This window comes from Anser cygnoides, chromosome 1 (assembly GCF_040182565.1).
Source record: "Anser cygnoides isolate HZ-2024a breed goose chromosome 1, Taihu_goose_T2T_genome, whole genome shotgun sequence".
NCBI classification, from domain to species: Eukaryota; Metazoa; Chordata; class Aves; order Anseriformes; family Anatidae; genus Anser; species Anser cygnoides.
The window spans coordinates 176058578-176076289 of record NC_089873.1 but is presented as its reverse complement, the minus strand read 5'-3'; the positions used below and the strand labels follow the sequence as shown (position 1 = coordinate 176076289).

The 17712-nt window shown below is 35.0% G+C and overlaps 1 protein-coding gene across 3 annotated transcripts in view; it reads right to left on the bottom strand.

Annotated features, from left to right (window-relative positions):
• The window catches only part of DIAPH3 (diaphanous related formin 3), a 248389-nt gene that overhangs the window by 208672 nt on the left and 22005 nt on the right, over nucleotides 1-17712 (bottom strand). For all 3 annotated transcript variants that reach the window (XM_048047761.2, XM_048047759.2, XM_048047760.2), the window contains 6 exons: nucleotides 13751-13855; nucleotides 7323-7453; nucleotides 2986-3060; nucleotides 2831-2900; nucleotides 2318-2454; nucleotides 1753-1858 (listed from right to left, as the gene is read on the bottom strand). In XM_048047761.2, coding sequence (XP_047903718.2) covers nucleotides 1753-1858; nucleotides 2318-2454; nucleotides 2831-2900; nucleotides 2986-3060; nucleotides 7323-7453; nucleotides 13751-13855 — 624 coding nt within the window. The remainder of the gene's footprint in view (nucleotides 1-1752; nucleotides 1859-2317; nucleotides 2455-2830; nucleotides 2901-2985; nucleotides 3061-7322; nucleotides 7454-13750; nucleotides 13856-17712) is intronic.

Sequence of the window (17712 nt, the reverse complement as noted above, 5' to 3'; positions counted from 1 at the left end):
AATGTTCATCTAGAATAGCAACTATCAACCCATCTTTAGTTTATCCTGCAAGACATGTTTATAGGTTTACAGAGGCCTTTATACATTTATTTAATTTTTTTAAATGTAGAAGTGGGGACTAGGGTAAAATGTGAAGTACATAGGATTAACTTACTTCATCTGAAGCAGCAGGTAAATTAAGGCGCTGCTTATAAGGTAGTTTTCGTGCCCTTTTTGAACTATATAGGAAAGTGAGTCATAGCTCTTTTCTTCCTTATTAAATCTACACACGTGAATATATGCAACTCTGCAAAGCAAGAATCACATTTGGAAACCTAGCACTCAAAACAAAATGCTGTTATTTCATGACTGAATCCCTACAAAGCTCAAAGAATGGTCAGAGAAATACTATACACTATTAAACTTTAGGCATCTCATGTAAGTGGTGTGATTCACCTTCTCGAAGTTCTCAAACCGTTACATGCTTTGTAGAAAATACAGGCTCTTACATTTTCTGAAGTTGGATATAACCCCTACAACAGGAAAATATCATTTTCCATGATCTAAAGCATTTCTCCCCAATAGATCAAAGTATTTTAAAACTTTTATTGATATTAACATTCATGTCAAAGAAAGAAGAAAGATGCTCAATTAATAAAAAGAGAAACTGAACTACCAGTATTCAACATTAAAACTAATTTCTGTGTTGTTGATGTGTTGTTGGTTTTTTTTAATTCTTTTACTGATTATATTTCTGATTAAAATTTTCTTAGTATATACTATTATATATGAATTCCTTCCATATTCATTATACTAACACAGTACCAATAAGAGTAATAGAAAATGATCAAATTTTTCATTTTTTCAGGTTGATCAAATACGAGGTATTTTTTTTACTTATATCTCAACCCAATATCAAAGTACGCAAGCAAGTCAAGAAGGAAAAACCAAAGTTAAAAAAAAAAAAAAAAAAAGAACAGGTGCATGGAGACAAATGTTATGTTGTCCTGAAACTGACATGCCCAAGCTTGCACTTGCACTCCTGGCCCAAATACCTACTGCCTACTATCTGCAGGATGCTAAAACATGGAGCAAAAATCATACTCAATAGGAACTTATTAAATGAACATCATTCACCTTGAAGTTTAGATGAAACAGATTCCACAGGAAAAGAGAAATACATAAGATCATATATGTAAAATTAATATTGAAAAACTGCAAAGACACTTGCAAAAATACCAAAGGTAGAGACCCAATACTACATCAACCCAGTGTTCAGTCTGGTAAATGCAGACTCAAGAGCCTTGAAATATTGGAAGGAAACTTGTTTTAAAGTCTATAATTTCCTTCTGCAGCTCTACTAAAACTGGGGCTTTAAGCTCCCTCTCCTCTTCCTCCTTTTTTGCTTTTTCCTCCTCTTCTTGCTTTTTTTATTATTAATATTTATCTAAGTTTTAGCTGATATCGACAGAAGTGAGATATTATTTCTGCACTTGAATGCATGATTCATGCTTTATTTTAAAAGGCAGTATAAGTTTACTTCCTAAAGATTTGTGTAAACGTAAGTCAAATTAACCTGCAATACCCCAACATTTGTCAAAACTGAATCTTCCCATGATGCATTTTAAAAGATTATATTTTTAAAAACATTACAAAATTTGACCCTCATTTGAAACAATAGCTCTCCTACTTCCTCCCCCGCCCCAAAACAGGAAAATATGTAAGTTCATTTTTGCTTATTGCAAAGACTATTTGTGCAAAAAGATTTCTTACTTGCAGCTGAACTGAGTTATCCTGAAGTCCTTCCACAATAGGAGAGAATCTATCAACATTCTTTTCCTCTGCTGCTGCTGTTATAGCTTCCAAAATTTTTTCAAGGCTATAAGAAAATAAAAGCATTTCACTTAGAAGAGGTTATATAACCTTGTTCATTTGTTATCTGAAGAGTCGTGCTGCCAAAAAATTCACCTGTTTCAGTATCTCAAGTACAAATGTAGGAGTTTTAAGCATTATTTGTTTCCTTTAGAGACTTTTGTAAGTGAAGAATGACTTACTGGATTACATTGGTTACGACACCTGAAAAGCAATGCTAAAAATCTTCCAGAAAAAAAATGGCTACATAACTACTTTCCATCGAACCAGTTCATTCACATGACAAAAAGTCTTATTGATATGACCATAACAAAAATTACAGATAAAGGTATTTTCAACAATGACAGCATAGTACAGATATTACTTTCAAACGTAAGTTGAAAAATTCAGCGTTTCATTTAGGTGCAATTATAATTTTGGATATCCTAAAATCACTTAACTATTTCTGGCTAAACACAGTACTTACATGCTTTCTTCTCCAACAATGCACATTGCAGAAAGGAGTTTAACTATATCAGTCATCATACTAGTTTGCTTGGGATCAATTGCTTTGATCAGCAACAAAAGGCTCCTCTCTTCTCCCAGAATTCTTTCCAATCCATACTAAACAACAGAAAAATGGTTGTAAGAAGAGTTGGAGGGAAACCAAGTGACAATACTGAATACCAAGCAAAATGTAACAGCTCCCTCAAGTAAGTATTTCAAATGACATTTAAACCCTTCAAATAATTAAAAAAATAAATGAGGAAAAGGTGCAAAACAAGTCAGTCATTCTGTAATAAGAACAAACATCAGCATCATAAGTTTACACTATTATCAGAGTATATTGCTGTAGAGGAGAAGTAGCAGAATGATCTTCAAGCCACAGCTGACAAATAAGTTGCTTCTCCAAACTGCACAGGCTTACCTATATTGATCATTTACATCATCTGATTGAACAGCAGTAATTCAAATTTCCAGATTAATGAAAATCCCATACCTTGTTGTTCATGAAGGCTCTCAAACATTGTATAACCTTATGCTGACTCCTCTTCACAACTTTGTCCTGGCTGAATAAATTTAAAAAAAATATGGTAATTAAATGCTGATTATGTATTAAGAAAAGCTGATAATTTTATAGAAAGACATCCTTACTGTTTTGTCTCAACCAGTCTTTCCAAAACGTCCAACAGCAGCCCCAGACCTTCTCGGCCAAAGTTTTCAACCCAGCTACAGGGAAAGAGACATTAAAATGATTGATACTTCAAAGACTAATTACAATAAATGAAAATTTTCAGGATAAACAAAAGCAGTATAACTGGATCATTTTAAGATCAACTCTTTACTGAACTGAGGATCAAGATACATTGCATTCACTCATTGACCCAATTACATTAAAAAAATAAAAATGACAGTATCCATTAAATTTTTTAATTTTATTTTAAAATGAACAGTTATACTCTCTTTGGTAGAGAATTGTAATTATTGAAGATCTTGCAAAAGAAGAGAAGAAAAACAACAATTTCTATGACTCAATGTTCTAGCACCTCCCAGAAAAGTTAGAATATAACCAGAAAAGGCAGAGAAGGAAGTAAATACCTAAAGGAATTGCAGAAATGGCTGCCTGAGATATTAATCTATATGAATACTTCCAAGAGAATGCTACAACAACAGGTAATTTGCTCTTGTCAAAGCTATCTTTGGTGGGGTTAAACCTGGGCAAGTTGTTTCTACACCTGACAACTGCTTCACATTCGCGTTTACTATTGGTCAAAACGTCTCTTCTCTGTAGAGAAGTACTTCTATGAAGTCCTTCTCCTCAGTGGCTGACAGCAGTACTGCAACCATCCCTTTGACAGTAGCTGTTGATCTTGCTGAAGCAATAAAGTTTGATCAGTTACCTAACCATACGTTTCATGGACAACACTATTATTTATAGTCATAGCAGTAGGCATATTCTGCTCTTTGCACTTCATTGTCATTTAAGGGAAGGTGATACTTGAAGACTCATCTCTTTCCATAACTGGCAGGAAATACTTCCTGACACACTGTCAACTTTCCATACTACTGCCATAAGGCAAGTCCTCGGATCTCTTATTACTGTCTTTGGCCAACAAGACAAAGTTATTTCATAATGGATCTGTCTTGCATACTCTTTCTGTTTCCACTGTTAAACTACCATACTACTTTTAACTATTAACTGGTTAGAAAAACATCTCTATCTAGAACATATATAGCTAGCAAGACACAGATGCAATACTTTTCACCATCCCCATCATCAAAACACATATTCTGTTGGGGGTGTCGTAACAATAGTCTCTCTGAATTCTTTACATTATTACTTTTAAACAGTTTAAGCTAAGGAAATCCCTTGTCATGTACTAAAAAAAAATGTAAAAAGGGAGCAATCCATGCGTAATGTCAGAAGTTCAACGTCATAAAGAGGTTGATCAGAATTAGTCAAAAAATTATCATGTTCACTTTACTTGCAGTATAGCCTCTCCATTGTTTTGTTTTGTCTATTTACACACACCCCATACAAATTATTGATTATTGGCTAAAGTTTAAGTATTATTACAGTAATTAATTATTATAATTTCACTTTTTAATAATAACTGGAATAATGAAATACTTCTATAATAGTGGGATCTTAGCAATAACAAATAACAAGCTATTCTGTTGGAAATAGCACAAGGTAGATGCAGCAGCTCTTTTGAAATACCATGTACTTCCAATCCCACCACAGGAAGGGATTAAAATGTTCTTTGCATCTGCTAGACACAGAACTGCAATGCACCTAAAATTATAGATAGAACCAGATGAGATGCTTTTATATGTTCTTCGTATACGCCTAAATATATATGAAAATAGGTTTTTTCCTTCCCAGATTGGTGTTTTGTTCTAAACACACTTGATGGCAAACAACCATCAAGTATTTTGAGTATAACTGGCCATATCTGATCTAAAAATGATCCTCCTAGCTGTTTCTGAGCACATTTTGTATTAGAATTGTGAGCAGCCACTTTGTCATATGTCCAGCGGTTGAGAACACTGAGAATGATTTAGTACATAAAATACTGCAGCATTATTATTGTCCTTTCCTCTGCTTCCACAACAGCAGAACAAAGATTACTTACACCATCCACAGCCAACACAGCTTTTTGTTAGTCTAACAAAATACCAAGCTATCAGTGCCTCATTCTCAAATTATTTAAGAAAAGTTCTCTTAATGAAAATATCCAAATTTGTTGCAAGTGTTATTCAAAAGGAAAAGCAACAATTGTAGATAACTAGTTATCTGTACTATTATGTTATTTGTAATACTATTTAGCTGTAGTACAGCTAGATCTCCGAATTACTTTTTACCAACTGTGTTGGGACCTATGAGGTAATAACATCCTATTTATTTACCTGAAGAACAGTGATCAAGATCAGTGGATACATTTCGCTCTTGAAGCTTTCTTTTTTTAGTGATGGGAAACTAACACTATTTTTTGCACTAAGCCATAGATTTCGATTTTTTTTTTTCAAAGTACCAGGATCAAACTATTTAACAATACCATTTGATTCTGATTTTCTCTGTGAGCTAAAAATATGCTTTCCAAAAACAATTAATTGAAAACAATGTTGTGGAACCTGATCTTAATTATCAACTGGAATGTCAAGAAGAGTTAAATTGATTAAAATAAAATATTTGGAAGAAATTTTTTTTTAAGTATATATTGTCAAAAAGATTACAGCCTAGAAATGTGAATATCTGCACCCAATAAACATCAACGTTCATGGGGTTACTCATTATGTTCTAATGTTACTCATTAGAAAGAGTGGGCATGTGCTTTAAAAATGTTGAGCCTGCAAGTGTTTATTATGGAGAACAGTGCACTGCCATTACATTTCTGCTGTTTTTTAAGAAAGTCCTAATGAACAGCTTTTTTGGTTTTGGTTGGTTGGTTGGTTTTTGTGTTTTTTTGTTTGTTTGTTTTTCTTAAGACTATTTAAAATGCTCTGTTTAAGTCTAGTGAGGTCTATCTTAACAGTCTTTTTTGCCACCAGTCTATATATCGGAAGACTGTTTCAGAACCCCTATGTTCTTGTGGTTGGGATCCTTTATTTGATTTGTAGACTAAAATGTGTTCATGGACAAGCAGTATACATTTTTTTGCAACACTGATGCCTACTGCTGTTTTTACAAGCCACTGTCACTCTCCTTCCAATTCAGACCTATTCTTAGGCCATATATCCATTAAATTCCTAACGAGTTCTACTCCAACATAAGCATCGTATGTTCTTTCATATAGGAGGATTAACTTTTCTCTTGGTGTGTGGGAAAAGGGCAGCAAAGGGGATGACACTCAAAAAAATGAAATGATCCAGTTGTATCAAGAACAGAGAGGAAAGCTTGCTCTAAACTTAAGAGCACATATTTCTTACAATTTGCGTTTCTATTGCAGACACATTACTTCTGCAGTTAACAACCAAAGTTTTCTTTGTTAAATCAACACAAGTGTAAGTAAGCGATGCCCTAAGCTGTTGTTTGTTTTGAAATTAAGAAGGGAATGAAACACTATATCAAAAAGTAGTTTCACATTCATGGAAGAAGTGCAGTATCTACTGTAAGACCATCTGTCAGAAGAACTCAGGTTGATTCAAAGTATATTTCTTCCACATGGACCTATATATACTTTGAACAAGACAACCCAATCCAAAACCAAATGAAGAGAAGTAAAGAAGCAAGTGCCCATACGGAGGACAACACATCAATAACTCTGCCAAGCGAACTGCAGAAAGAAGAAAATTGTCTAATCCTCTTAATCACATACCATCATAAGCATCCCCAGCAGTTCATTTGTATTATTTTACACTAAAACAAAAACACTTCAAAAAATCACGTGTTCAAACAGTGGCTTAAATAGATGATCTAAAGCAAAAAGCTATAAATTAGAGTAAAATTGTGTAAATTATAGAGCATAATAGAATAGAATAAAATAGTATAAATGTGTGTGTATATTATACGTATATTATGTCTGTATATATATATATATAAATAAAATGTGTGTGTATATATGTATGCATGAACCTATGTTTTTTGGCTAAAAATCTTACACAAAGGTGCCTATCTCTCATTATTGATCACCCTGACAAAGTAAATTACAAGATTAAAGAATTGAGAACATTCCAAAAAGAAAAATGAAGAAAACTTTTTACTATTTAGCACAAGAAAACAGTGATCTGCTCTGATCTGTACTTGTTTCACATTCTCTTAGAATTACTTTGTACAGATCAGTGACGTCTACTTAAAAACAGACCTGCAGAAGATACATGATCAATGCAGAAAGAAAAAAGGTACAATCGTTCATTAATACATACACATTCATTACCCAGAAAACCTTGAAACATGCACATCTACAGAGCCATTAATTTTAATCCATGAAGAAATAAAAATGTGATCAATCTTTGCAAAATTTGTTAATGACGTTCAAATTCTGTATTACCTGACAGGATTACTAGTCAAGGACACACGAAGTGATTCTAAGCAAGTGACTAGTCTTTCATCTGTTGACCCAGATTTTAATTCCTGCATAAACTCTTGGGGTGAAATCTTCCGACGGTTCTTGAGACTTCCCTGAAACACAAAAAATGCATTCATTTTTTATTTGGTACACTTGAATAGATTACTAATAGCTAACCTTTGGTTTCACTCCTTAAAATAATAGGAAAAATATTTTAGCCCTAAATCAGTAAGTATTTGTTGTCCACCTACTATGTATGCTGAATGCTGACTACATTTTTGTGGATTTATGATCAAGTTTATGACCAGTAGTCAAAAGCAGCAGACAACAAATGTATGCATCATGCATACTTGGTGAAATACAGTTTTTGTAATGCATGGATTCTGTTTATGCATTGCAAACACCTTAATTTTCAATTCTCAACTGAAGACAAAAAGATTCTGAGTTATCACAGGGCAAGTGTCCAGACAGGTCACTGCATCCATATAAGAATACAGATGGAAGAACTTGAGCACCAGAAGAGTCTTCAGGATATTACTGTGGTAACTTGAGAAAAAAAAAAAAAAAAAAGGACTTTTTAATAAACACTGAAGTTCTAAACATAAATCCCATTGGCATTTGCCATCTGTACAAAATGCAGTGCAATACAAATATGACTTGATGCCATAAAATAATGACTTCAAGATGAGAATTTACTCCACATTTGGGTTTGGATTTTGCCTTGCTTTTGGGGTTTTGGTCTTTTTTGGTGGGTGGGGAGGCAAATGGGAACACGGAGAGCTAGCAGATAGAAAACAAAATGCAATGGTAAGTTACTGCAGCACTACATAAGCAGTTTCGCTTTGTGAAAGCCAAATATTTCCTATTCTAAGCAATACAGGTTGAAAGACTGACTGATTCATCATTGCATCTGTGGTGTCAAATGTTGCTTAAAGTAAGTTCACGATATTAATGACTTGTCTGGAGGATATAGAATATCCAACGTTTCAAAGAAAACAACAGTTATACTGAACCAATGAAGCCCTACAATTAGCAATTAAAACTGCAAATCTAAGAGGCATTGACCCTATTCTTAAGGGCATTCCCTCCCCTCCTCCCACCTTTTTTTTTAGCAGCACAGACAAAATTTGTAGACACTGGAAAATAAGTTTACTCCACATAATTCCTACCTATGACATAATGATAGATATATTTCTTAAAAAAAATAACTAAATTCAAAAAAAAAAACCATCAACAGCAACAAATAAAAAATGGTACACAACCTATATTTGGGTAGATCCAGTTTGATCTGCTGGAAAGACTCCCTTTTCTGGGAGCAGAGGAACATTTCTGTGTGAAATATGCACTATTCTGTGATATGGCATTAAAGACAGTTACTTGATAATACTTGATTATATAATAAACCTGACTTGGCTTAAAGCAGAAAATGAAGAGAATTATTGCAGTGCAATAATAACTTGAAATTATCCACCACAAAAAGTGAGACGGTCTCATTATACAGAGCCTCATATAGAAGATATTTTCTTATTTTGGTAGATCCTCAAGAAGCGCTGAAAGCTATCATTTCCTGCTCCTGAAAGCAAAACATCATGAAAAAGTTTCTGGAAGAGGTGAAATCAAAAATTGGGAAGACTAGTTCACAGACCAGACAGATGTACTGCTGTGCTGACATTCAGAAGGCTCTCAACAGGCAGGAGAAATAGACAGAGAGGGATCTCATGGAGTTCCACAGCAGGAAATGTACCTAGGGAATAACAGTGCCCAGGAGGTCCTGGTGGATAACTAGCTGACCACAGGGGAAGAGCATCACTAGCTGGTCTAGGAGGGTCATCCTTCCCCCCTGTTCAGAATTGGTGAGACACATTTGGAACGCTGCGTCCAGTTCTGGGGCCCTCAGTACAAGACAGACTGGGACACGCTGGAGTGACTCCAGCAAAGGCTCATGAAGATAGTAAAGGGACAGGATCCTCTTAAGTATGAGAAGAGGCTGAGAGAGCTAGAATTGTTTAGCCCCAAAAAGAGAAGGCTACGGGTAATATTATGAATATGCGTGAATATTATGAAGTATTTGACTGGAGGGAGTAAAGCAGGAAACTTGCCAAGGGTGCCCAGTGAAAGGACAGAAGGCACAAACTGGAATACAGAAAACTGTAAAGACATAAAGACCACTTTTTTTTTTTTTTTTTTTTTAAATATACTGTGAGGGTGGTCAAGCACTGAATAGGTTGCCCTGGCAAACTGTATAGTCTCCACTCTTAGAAACATTAAAAAATGAACTATACAAGGGGTTGGACAAGACAAACTCTAGAGGTCTCTTCATCATTCTATTCTGTTTCTGTGATAATGGAACACTGAAGGCTATACTACTTCTCTGCTCCAATTATATTTCCTCAGACTTATAAAAATGGATGTTCCCAATGCCAAAATAAAGAGTACAGTAAGGAATCTCCATGAAAAATAGCAAGTCATTTTATTTTGGTATACCATATGTAATAAATGGAATGTCATTCCAAACATTCCTCTGAATTGACAGAGATCCATAACTGCTCAAACATGAGGGTCAATTCCAATAAATGTACACCACAAAAAAGTACATGAGAGACTGGAGAGTGTTAGAATCAGAAATCGAGGGAACCCAGACAAGAATAACCCATAATAGAAAATGTTCCCACAAACAAAAAGACTCAATGTTTTAAATTTTCTTTCATGTTCTGTGGTTAGTTCATAGCTACATAATATTCAGCTTAAAAGTTGCTAAAGAAAGGAAATTTACTTGAACCTCTTCAGATAGTCTCCAGATCCAAGAGTTATCAGTGTGCATTAGTAATGCCAGAAACTAAACACCTTAAAAAGCCACCTAGTTGGCAAATTTATTCCATAAACTAGAATGCTTCCAAAATCACCCTCCTCGCCAAGATGGTGTAATAACTTCTTTCCGTCAGGCAAGAAAGCCCAGCTCCCCTATAGCTTCGACACAGCTATATTTAAAGAAGAAGCAAGAAGTAACTGGAGAAAATCTTGAAGCCAAATGTAGATCTCAAAAAAAAATCATACCATTAAGAACTGAGTAACAGACTTGGTAAAACATGAAAGGTAAAAGCAATTACACTATAAGTTGCATAAAACACTACAAATTAACTGCCTAAGGTGTATCACTGACAAGGGTTGCTGTCTGATTATTCAACAGCTTGTATACAGAGCACATGCTGTTACAATACATGCCCAACCATTTTAAGAATAGACAGTGTATATCCCTGAGGCACAGTCTGTGGAATTTCAGATATAGCTGTGATATAAGGGGGAAATTTAAGTCACATCTGTGGTGTAACGGTGGGTCAGGGCTATGCTTGTGTGCATATGCAGCACATACAGTTCCCTGGATCTCCCCAGCTAGTCTCTGAGAAGATGAGATAACGGACTGACTACAGACAAGATGGCCAACCGCACTCCTAGCAGCCATCACAACAAAGCATTTGACTGAATGTTGCAGGAGCTCTCCAGGTGGGAATTTCAAAAAGTTCCAGAAATTCTCCTGGCAGCTCCTGCTGTGCATAGACTAATTGATAGGCACTGCTTGTATGCCTAAGCATATGGATTAACATCCTGGGTGGTGAATCTGTCATTTCCAGTGACATCCCCCAGCAGTTCTTGCTGTAAAATTGACCAAGTTGGATATAGCTAAGACATTTATAAATAGGCAGTAAAATTGCTTTCTTTCAATGCAGAAATGGTCATATAAGACAGTCATATGGACAGGTCATAAAGTTAAGATAATTAGAAGATGTTTTGGAAGTAATTTGGAAGTAAGAACTACACATGAAGAGGTCACAGGGAAAAAAAGGCCCAGCCAGACTAAAAAAATTTACTGGAATGACAATTCAGGGAGTCTCATCTGACCTATCCAAAGACATGATCCCAAGCAATGGAGACTCACATCAGCACCTGGCCGTCCTGTTTCAGATTCACTACTCCACCTGAACATTACCCTCTGCAAAAGATGCCAGTAACCCTGCAAGTGTGTGCACAACGTATCCACAGTACCAAGCACCACTTATCATTCATAGTTACACCACACAGCTCTGCAACATAATAAGAATATGATACATCTGCTGCTGCTCAAGTAAAATGAGAACTGTAGTTGGTACCAATTGTGAAACTGATTATATTAGCTATATTTCTGCATGGGAAAAGCTGCTTAAGTTCAAAATGCTCGAGTTAACTGAGAAACAGGAAATATCTTGAGGCATCAGTGCCTCTAGAAATTTAATTGCTCAACTGAAGAACTGTGGTCTGTGAGCAGATGCAGTATGAAGTCAGCATTAATTAATTCAGTTACAACATTACAAGGGAGTAAGCTGCACAACAAAAATGAAATCTCGTGAAGAAAACTCACTTTAAAAACCCAGTCTGTGTGTGTTTAACATACAGAGCAGTCAAACTTAAGGCAGGTTAACATTATGCTGCTTTTATTTCCACTTGAGTATTAACACCATAACATGTAAATTGGTTTTTAAACTTTTCTGGGATGGAACATCTTTTCATGTGTTTATATAGCACTTTAAAATGTGACACCATTTCTGACCTCAGATAATCATAGCACATACAAACAACTACAAAAACACTGAAAATACAGTGGGGACTACAATCTCAACAACAGACAGAACCACACCACATTTGGTAGATGAGAATACACAGCCTGTAAACACAACTGTTGTCCCCTCTTTTGACTGCTTCCTGATAAATAAGACATGACACCATAGCAGACAGAAATTTCATTCAAGACTTTCAAGCCCTGATGGTTTAAGCAGTATGATATATATCTCTCAGGTGATAATGTTTTTAAAGGAAGAAATAAGGCTTCATCTAAACACAGTACTTTACAAGAAAACAAAAATGTACTGGCAGAATACTCTGAAGTACTTGTGCAGAATTATTCCAAGCATGCAATTTATATTATTGTTCAAATTTTCAGTAAGTACTACTAGTACCTCATACAATGAGATCATTCATTCTTAACAATTCTTCTCCAGGAGCCTCTTAAAACGTTATAGAGACTGATGAACACAGCATGCTTACAGACATACAGAAGCATACAGTCAGCTAACTGTTTAAGAAGTTTCTAAGCAAAGTGGAGTCAAATGAATGAGCACTGGACTATGCATGTCAGTAGAACTCTGGTTATTTACAAGCAGCTTTCTGAGTCCTGAAGTGATGGATTCATTTTAGACATCTCGTGCACAAGTGGAGGTAGCTCACAGTTTTCTATACATAAATAAGCACCTGAGCATAGCCTTGCCTAACCCAGCGTAATCTCTACATACATCAGCAACAGAACCAGGTTTTGAGAATACTGGAAAAGAGTTCTTCACTTCTGAGAAAGCCTGATGCTGAAGTCAATGACATTCTTAATGTTAACAGTCTTTGTAATAATGACTGCTTTAAATGAAACCTGGTAAGAGCTCTGTAGAGGGGTTGTAAATAAGTATTTTTGTCCCAACATAAGACAGCTTGGCATCTATCTCCTTAAAGTTTAAGAAATATGAACTACCAAAGGATATTACTATGGTGTTACTCATAGGAAGAGAGACGTGAGATAGGATTAGTTATGCATAATATTCAGGAGTCTATTCAGCACTTCAGCTCTTCTGAAAGTTTGACACCTCTTTCGTCAAGTCAAGGTACACTGAAAGTTTGCAAAGTGCCAAGGGCATGCAGCGCATTATTCTTTCCAGACAGAGAAGGCACCTGGAGAGTACAATACTGCTGAGGACTGAAAGAGAACACTGGCAACAAAGAGTTCACAAGGGAGGTGGTGGGAAAACGGGAGTTTCCCATCCCAGCAGCTCCAGCACTAGGCTGAATTCACTTGAAGCACTACTATATCAAACAGCTGAATCTGTGTCTCACAAAAACACCTCCTCCCACTTACTGGGTGGCTGAATTATTATGTTACTATCTAGACCTACTATTATGTTACTTTTTAGACCAAACAATTTAACTCTTAGAATGAGTGTGGAGTTTTGGGGTATCAACAACATATAAACTTGGCACGTTGTTTTGGGCTGAGAAACGCCAAGAGTGTTGTAAGACTGGCCTAAGTTTCCTGATTTCCCATGAAACATCTAAAAAAGAAAAATAGGCTAACCTTCATAATCTTCTGGTACAAAGGAATTTTTATGCTACAGAAGGACTAGTGGCTCATCTTAAAAAATCTCCAGACAGCTTGGTCCTATACTAGTTATCTTTCATTGCAGCTTGCAAAATTACAAGATAATACCCTTTAAAAATGTTTTTGTCTGAGGAACAAGTTAGTCAGAAGAAAGTAATACGCACACATAGGTTTTTCTCTCCAATAGTAAATAATGTAAACACTAAGTCATGTTTAATGTACTTGGGCAAAATTTACTTACAGACTTTGAAGCAGTGCTAAGATATTGCATCACCATTTCTTTTTTGGTATTAAAATCCTTTTCTCTCAATGGCACTTTCTTGTCTTCATTTAAATTCATATCTTCCTAGAATGGGAGGGGAAAAAAAAGAAACTTTAAATGGCACCAAACAATACAGTTGTTTAACTATAAAAGACTGATTTTAAAAAAGAAAGACACAGAAATATGAACTTGAGCAACTGAAAGTCGTTATAAAAACAACTAAGTTAGATGTTATTAAAGCCATCAAAAAGTTTATCTATCTTCCCCAGCAGCTCATATTAAAAAAAAAAGAAAAAAGGCAACTGTGCCAGGATAAAAAAGTGCATCACCACCATTACCACCATAACCTCTTCTTCAAAATCACTTACAATTTCATACACACTGAACTACGGAAAGAAGTCATTTAACACTTGCTAAAAATGTACTTAAACCTGCCTCTTTAAAAAGATCTTTCTAAAGACATATCAATTCTATTTTTTTTTTCCCCTCAGTTCCCAAATACTTAATGCTGGGCAATGGAATCTGCTTTGCCCTTAAAGTAGTTCACAGAATAATATTCACCTTTTAAATACGTGAGGACCAAATTCTTGATGATTTGATCACAAAAAAAAAAAACATCAAAACCACTGTCGCATTTCATGCCAGCATAAACCCCCAGGGCCAAAAAGCGCAGAAGCAGAACCGTATTGAAAGCCACTGAGCAGCTCTTCGGTGACTTGACTGATGCAGGGAATTGTAGTGTTGTAGCCTAGGAATGCTCTGATCATTGTAATCAGTTCTACATTTGTGAGAATGGACATTTCCTATCAAGCTGAAGGTAAAAAGGGCATTTAGAAACAATTTATACGCGCACACATGTATGTGCACATACAGCATTATTATGGTCAACCAAGGTTAGCAAGAATTACTGCAGTTACTTTCAGCTGAGACTCATGAGACAAAACCCCACCATCTTTGGCAGGAACAGTGCTACAAAAACAGTGGGCAACAATCTCGATATCAAAGTCCACCTCACCTAGTCAGAAATCTAAGACAAAAAGCAATCAAATTCATTACCTCAGAATTTTAGGAAAGCAAGCTAAAGACCAACATTTTTCAAGACCACTGAAAGTTATGTTTCCTTGTCTTTTCTCAGTTTTCATATTGAACAGGACAGAATCAAACGTTTCTAGAAAGATTTAGAGGTTTGTATACATCTGAGCTGTGAGAAGATACTGCAGAAAATGCTGGACCCTGTAAGCTGAACGTCTTCAAAGTACAATCAAGGCAATTTCATGTGGATTCTCTCTTTTTTTTTTCCTCCACAAATGTTACCACTTCCTTTCCTGAAGGACTAGAAAAAAGTTCCTCACTTCAGTATAATATGCATTTAAAAAATATCTTTGCTTTTACCTGTAGTGCCAAATAAGCACAGGATGCACGTTGTAAAAAGTTCTTTCACTCAAAAAAATTATAATAGTATAGTCTTTTGCCTCCTTAGCAACTAGTTTACATATTAGTGCTGCTTCCTACATCTGAAAATTAATGCAAAAATCTTAGCCTAAACAAGCTGCAAGAAAGGCCACACGTATTTCCATCTTTCCTCACGGCTGTTCTGTTTTCCAAAATACTGTATCTCCTTGATTAAAAAATCATAGGGAAACTATTTGCTTACGCCCTGATCAAAATTCCAGCAGTACAAAAGGACACACGCTCCTGAATATTTTTTCTTCACATTGATAGTCACATCTTCTCTGCATAGTTAGTTATGAAACTCTAACCAGTTCATCTTTTTTTTTTCTTCTTGCTAATATCTTTCCTATCCACTTCACATGGTATAAGAACTCCCTTGAGGATAACTCAAATGTTCTTAAATCATTTATTTTCTTATTTACCTGGATCTGGAAGAAATAGCTAAGCACTGTGTTTGTCCTCCTGACAAACACAATCCATGAAAGAATGTGACAACTGCCTAATGTAGTACCTATGTACTGAATGTTGCCTCTTAGTAAACCAAATGGTGGAGGCATTAGCCTGAAAAGGAATACTGCACTTTCTAGTTTTTCTTGGATCAAAGTAAAACAATAAACCAGTATGATTTACTTAATGATGGGAAAGTTGGAGTTATCCAAAAACTCTGCACTGATATTCAAGTATTCAAAAAAATAAAAAAAAATAATCAGGCTTAAGTATGCGTATATTAAAAATATCGCTGGGATAACGTTTGAGACTCATATGTGTTGGGACAAAACAAAGTAGAAAAAAAAGTTTTATGTATACAACATTTGGAAAAAAAAGGGGATAGTTATTTAAAGTTACTTGTCTATACTAAAGCTTTCAAAAGTCACTGCAGCTCTTTTTTTTTTTTTAGGACAAAAAAGTGCACAGAATCAACCACAAAAACTAGTGTCTTTAGTACATTAAAATCAAAGTCATCTTCTTCAGTAATCACCTGCTCAAAGGAAAAGCATGTGAATTCCTGTGTTAAAATTCCTGTCTTAAATGGTAATTTGGAAACCTAAATTTTAAGCTTTTAGCAGTTAATTACATAACTAGCCAGGACTTTTACAATTCATCAGTGAGTTCAGACATTAATATATGGTTTTGGATATAAAGCTTTGGGGACTTCTAAAAGGCATTTAAAATAAGAACAGATAAGGAAGATGCTCCTACTTTACAGGCTTTGAAAGAATTTTTGTTTATGAAAAAATATTAAAGAAATGATACATTTTTAAATTCTCATCAACTGCAAGAAAATATTCATGCCTTATCTACAATACCTCCTTAGCTTAAAAATTATGAAAAAAAAAATCAAGTTGGATTGCCAAAAATGCAACGATGTTAGTGTTCTCTCTAGCCTTTCCCTTGTTATCACGGACAGCTATTTCTCATTTCATGTAATGTTACAATTTAATTCTTTACCTTCTATTAAAACGCAGAACAACATATTTATGACAACTCTCATCACCAGGCAACATATCCATTATGATATGCACATGACAGGCCGTACTCTAAAACAACTAAAATCAAGTCCATCTTGGCATTAACAGATTTTATTTATTGGAACTTGCAGGAAAAAAAAAAGTCTTTGGAATTCTGTGCCTCAAGATTCCTTTCCACAGACATACAATTGTATAACAATACTGGCCTCAAAAGATAACATATTGTACATATATGTGTAATAAGGTTAGCTGGATTTTATTTAATACTTAAATTGCATTTTTAAAGCTCATATAAATAGAAACGTAAGAACACTGAAACCAAAGTATTCAGTTAAAGTTTCGCAAAAATAATGGCTAGATCTTTTTCGACATTTTCTAAGACTTATCACATCTTCAGTACCTTGCCTGCAATATGCCAAAGGTTCTCTTTCATAATAAAATCGAAATCCACATATATACTACGTAAAGGGGAAGGGAAAAGAAGAAAAGCTTTTTGCATTTGCCTGTAGCGACTGCAAAGTTCATTCTTCTGTTTAAAGTAGTCTAGCATTTCTTTCAGATTTGCTCTTTTAAGTTTTCTGAAAAATAACTCCTGAAGGTATTAAATAAACAAGAGAAAACAACAAGCTTCTCTTTCTTGCAGAAAATATCCAATGTCTAATCACATTAGAAAAAAAAAAAAAAGAAGGCAGGGAAAGTTAAGAAACCTAAACATATTCCATAATCCTACAATCCTAATGTAACGGAGAGTTTATTTATAGGAAATATTCTGCCCATATGTGCAGTAAGAAGTCATTTCTTGTTTTTGTTTTTAACAAAGGAAATATCACTAAAGCAATTGAATTTTACAGGTTAGAAGTATATAATGGCACAAAGGGCATGTCAGATGTGGCTTAATTTTCAAAAAGTATTCCAACTCCATTCTTTTATTTCCTTTTAAATCATTTAAAGTTATTCTATGGGTGAGTGATACTTCTCTGAAAAATAAGAGTCAGTCATTTCACATGGTTATCTTCCTCA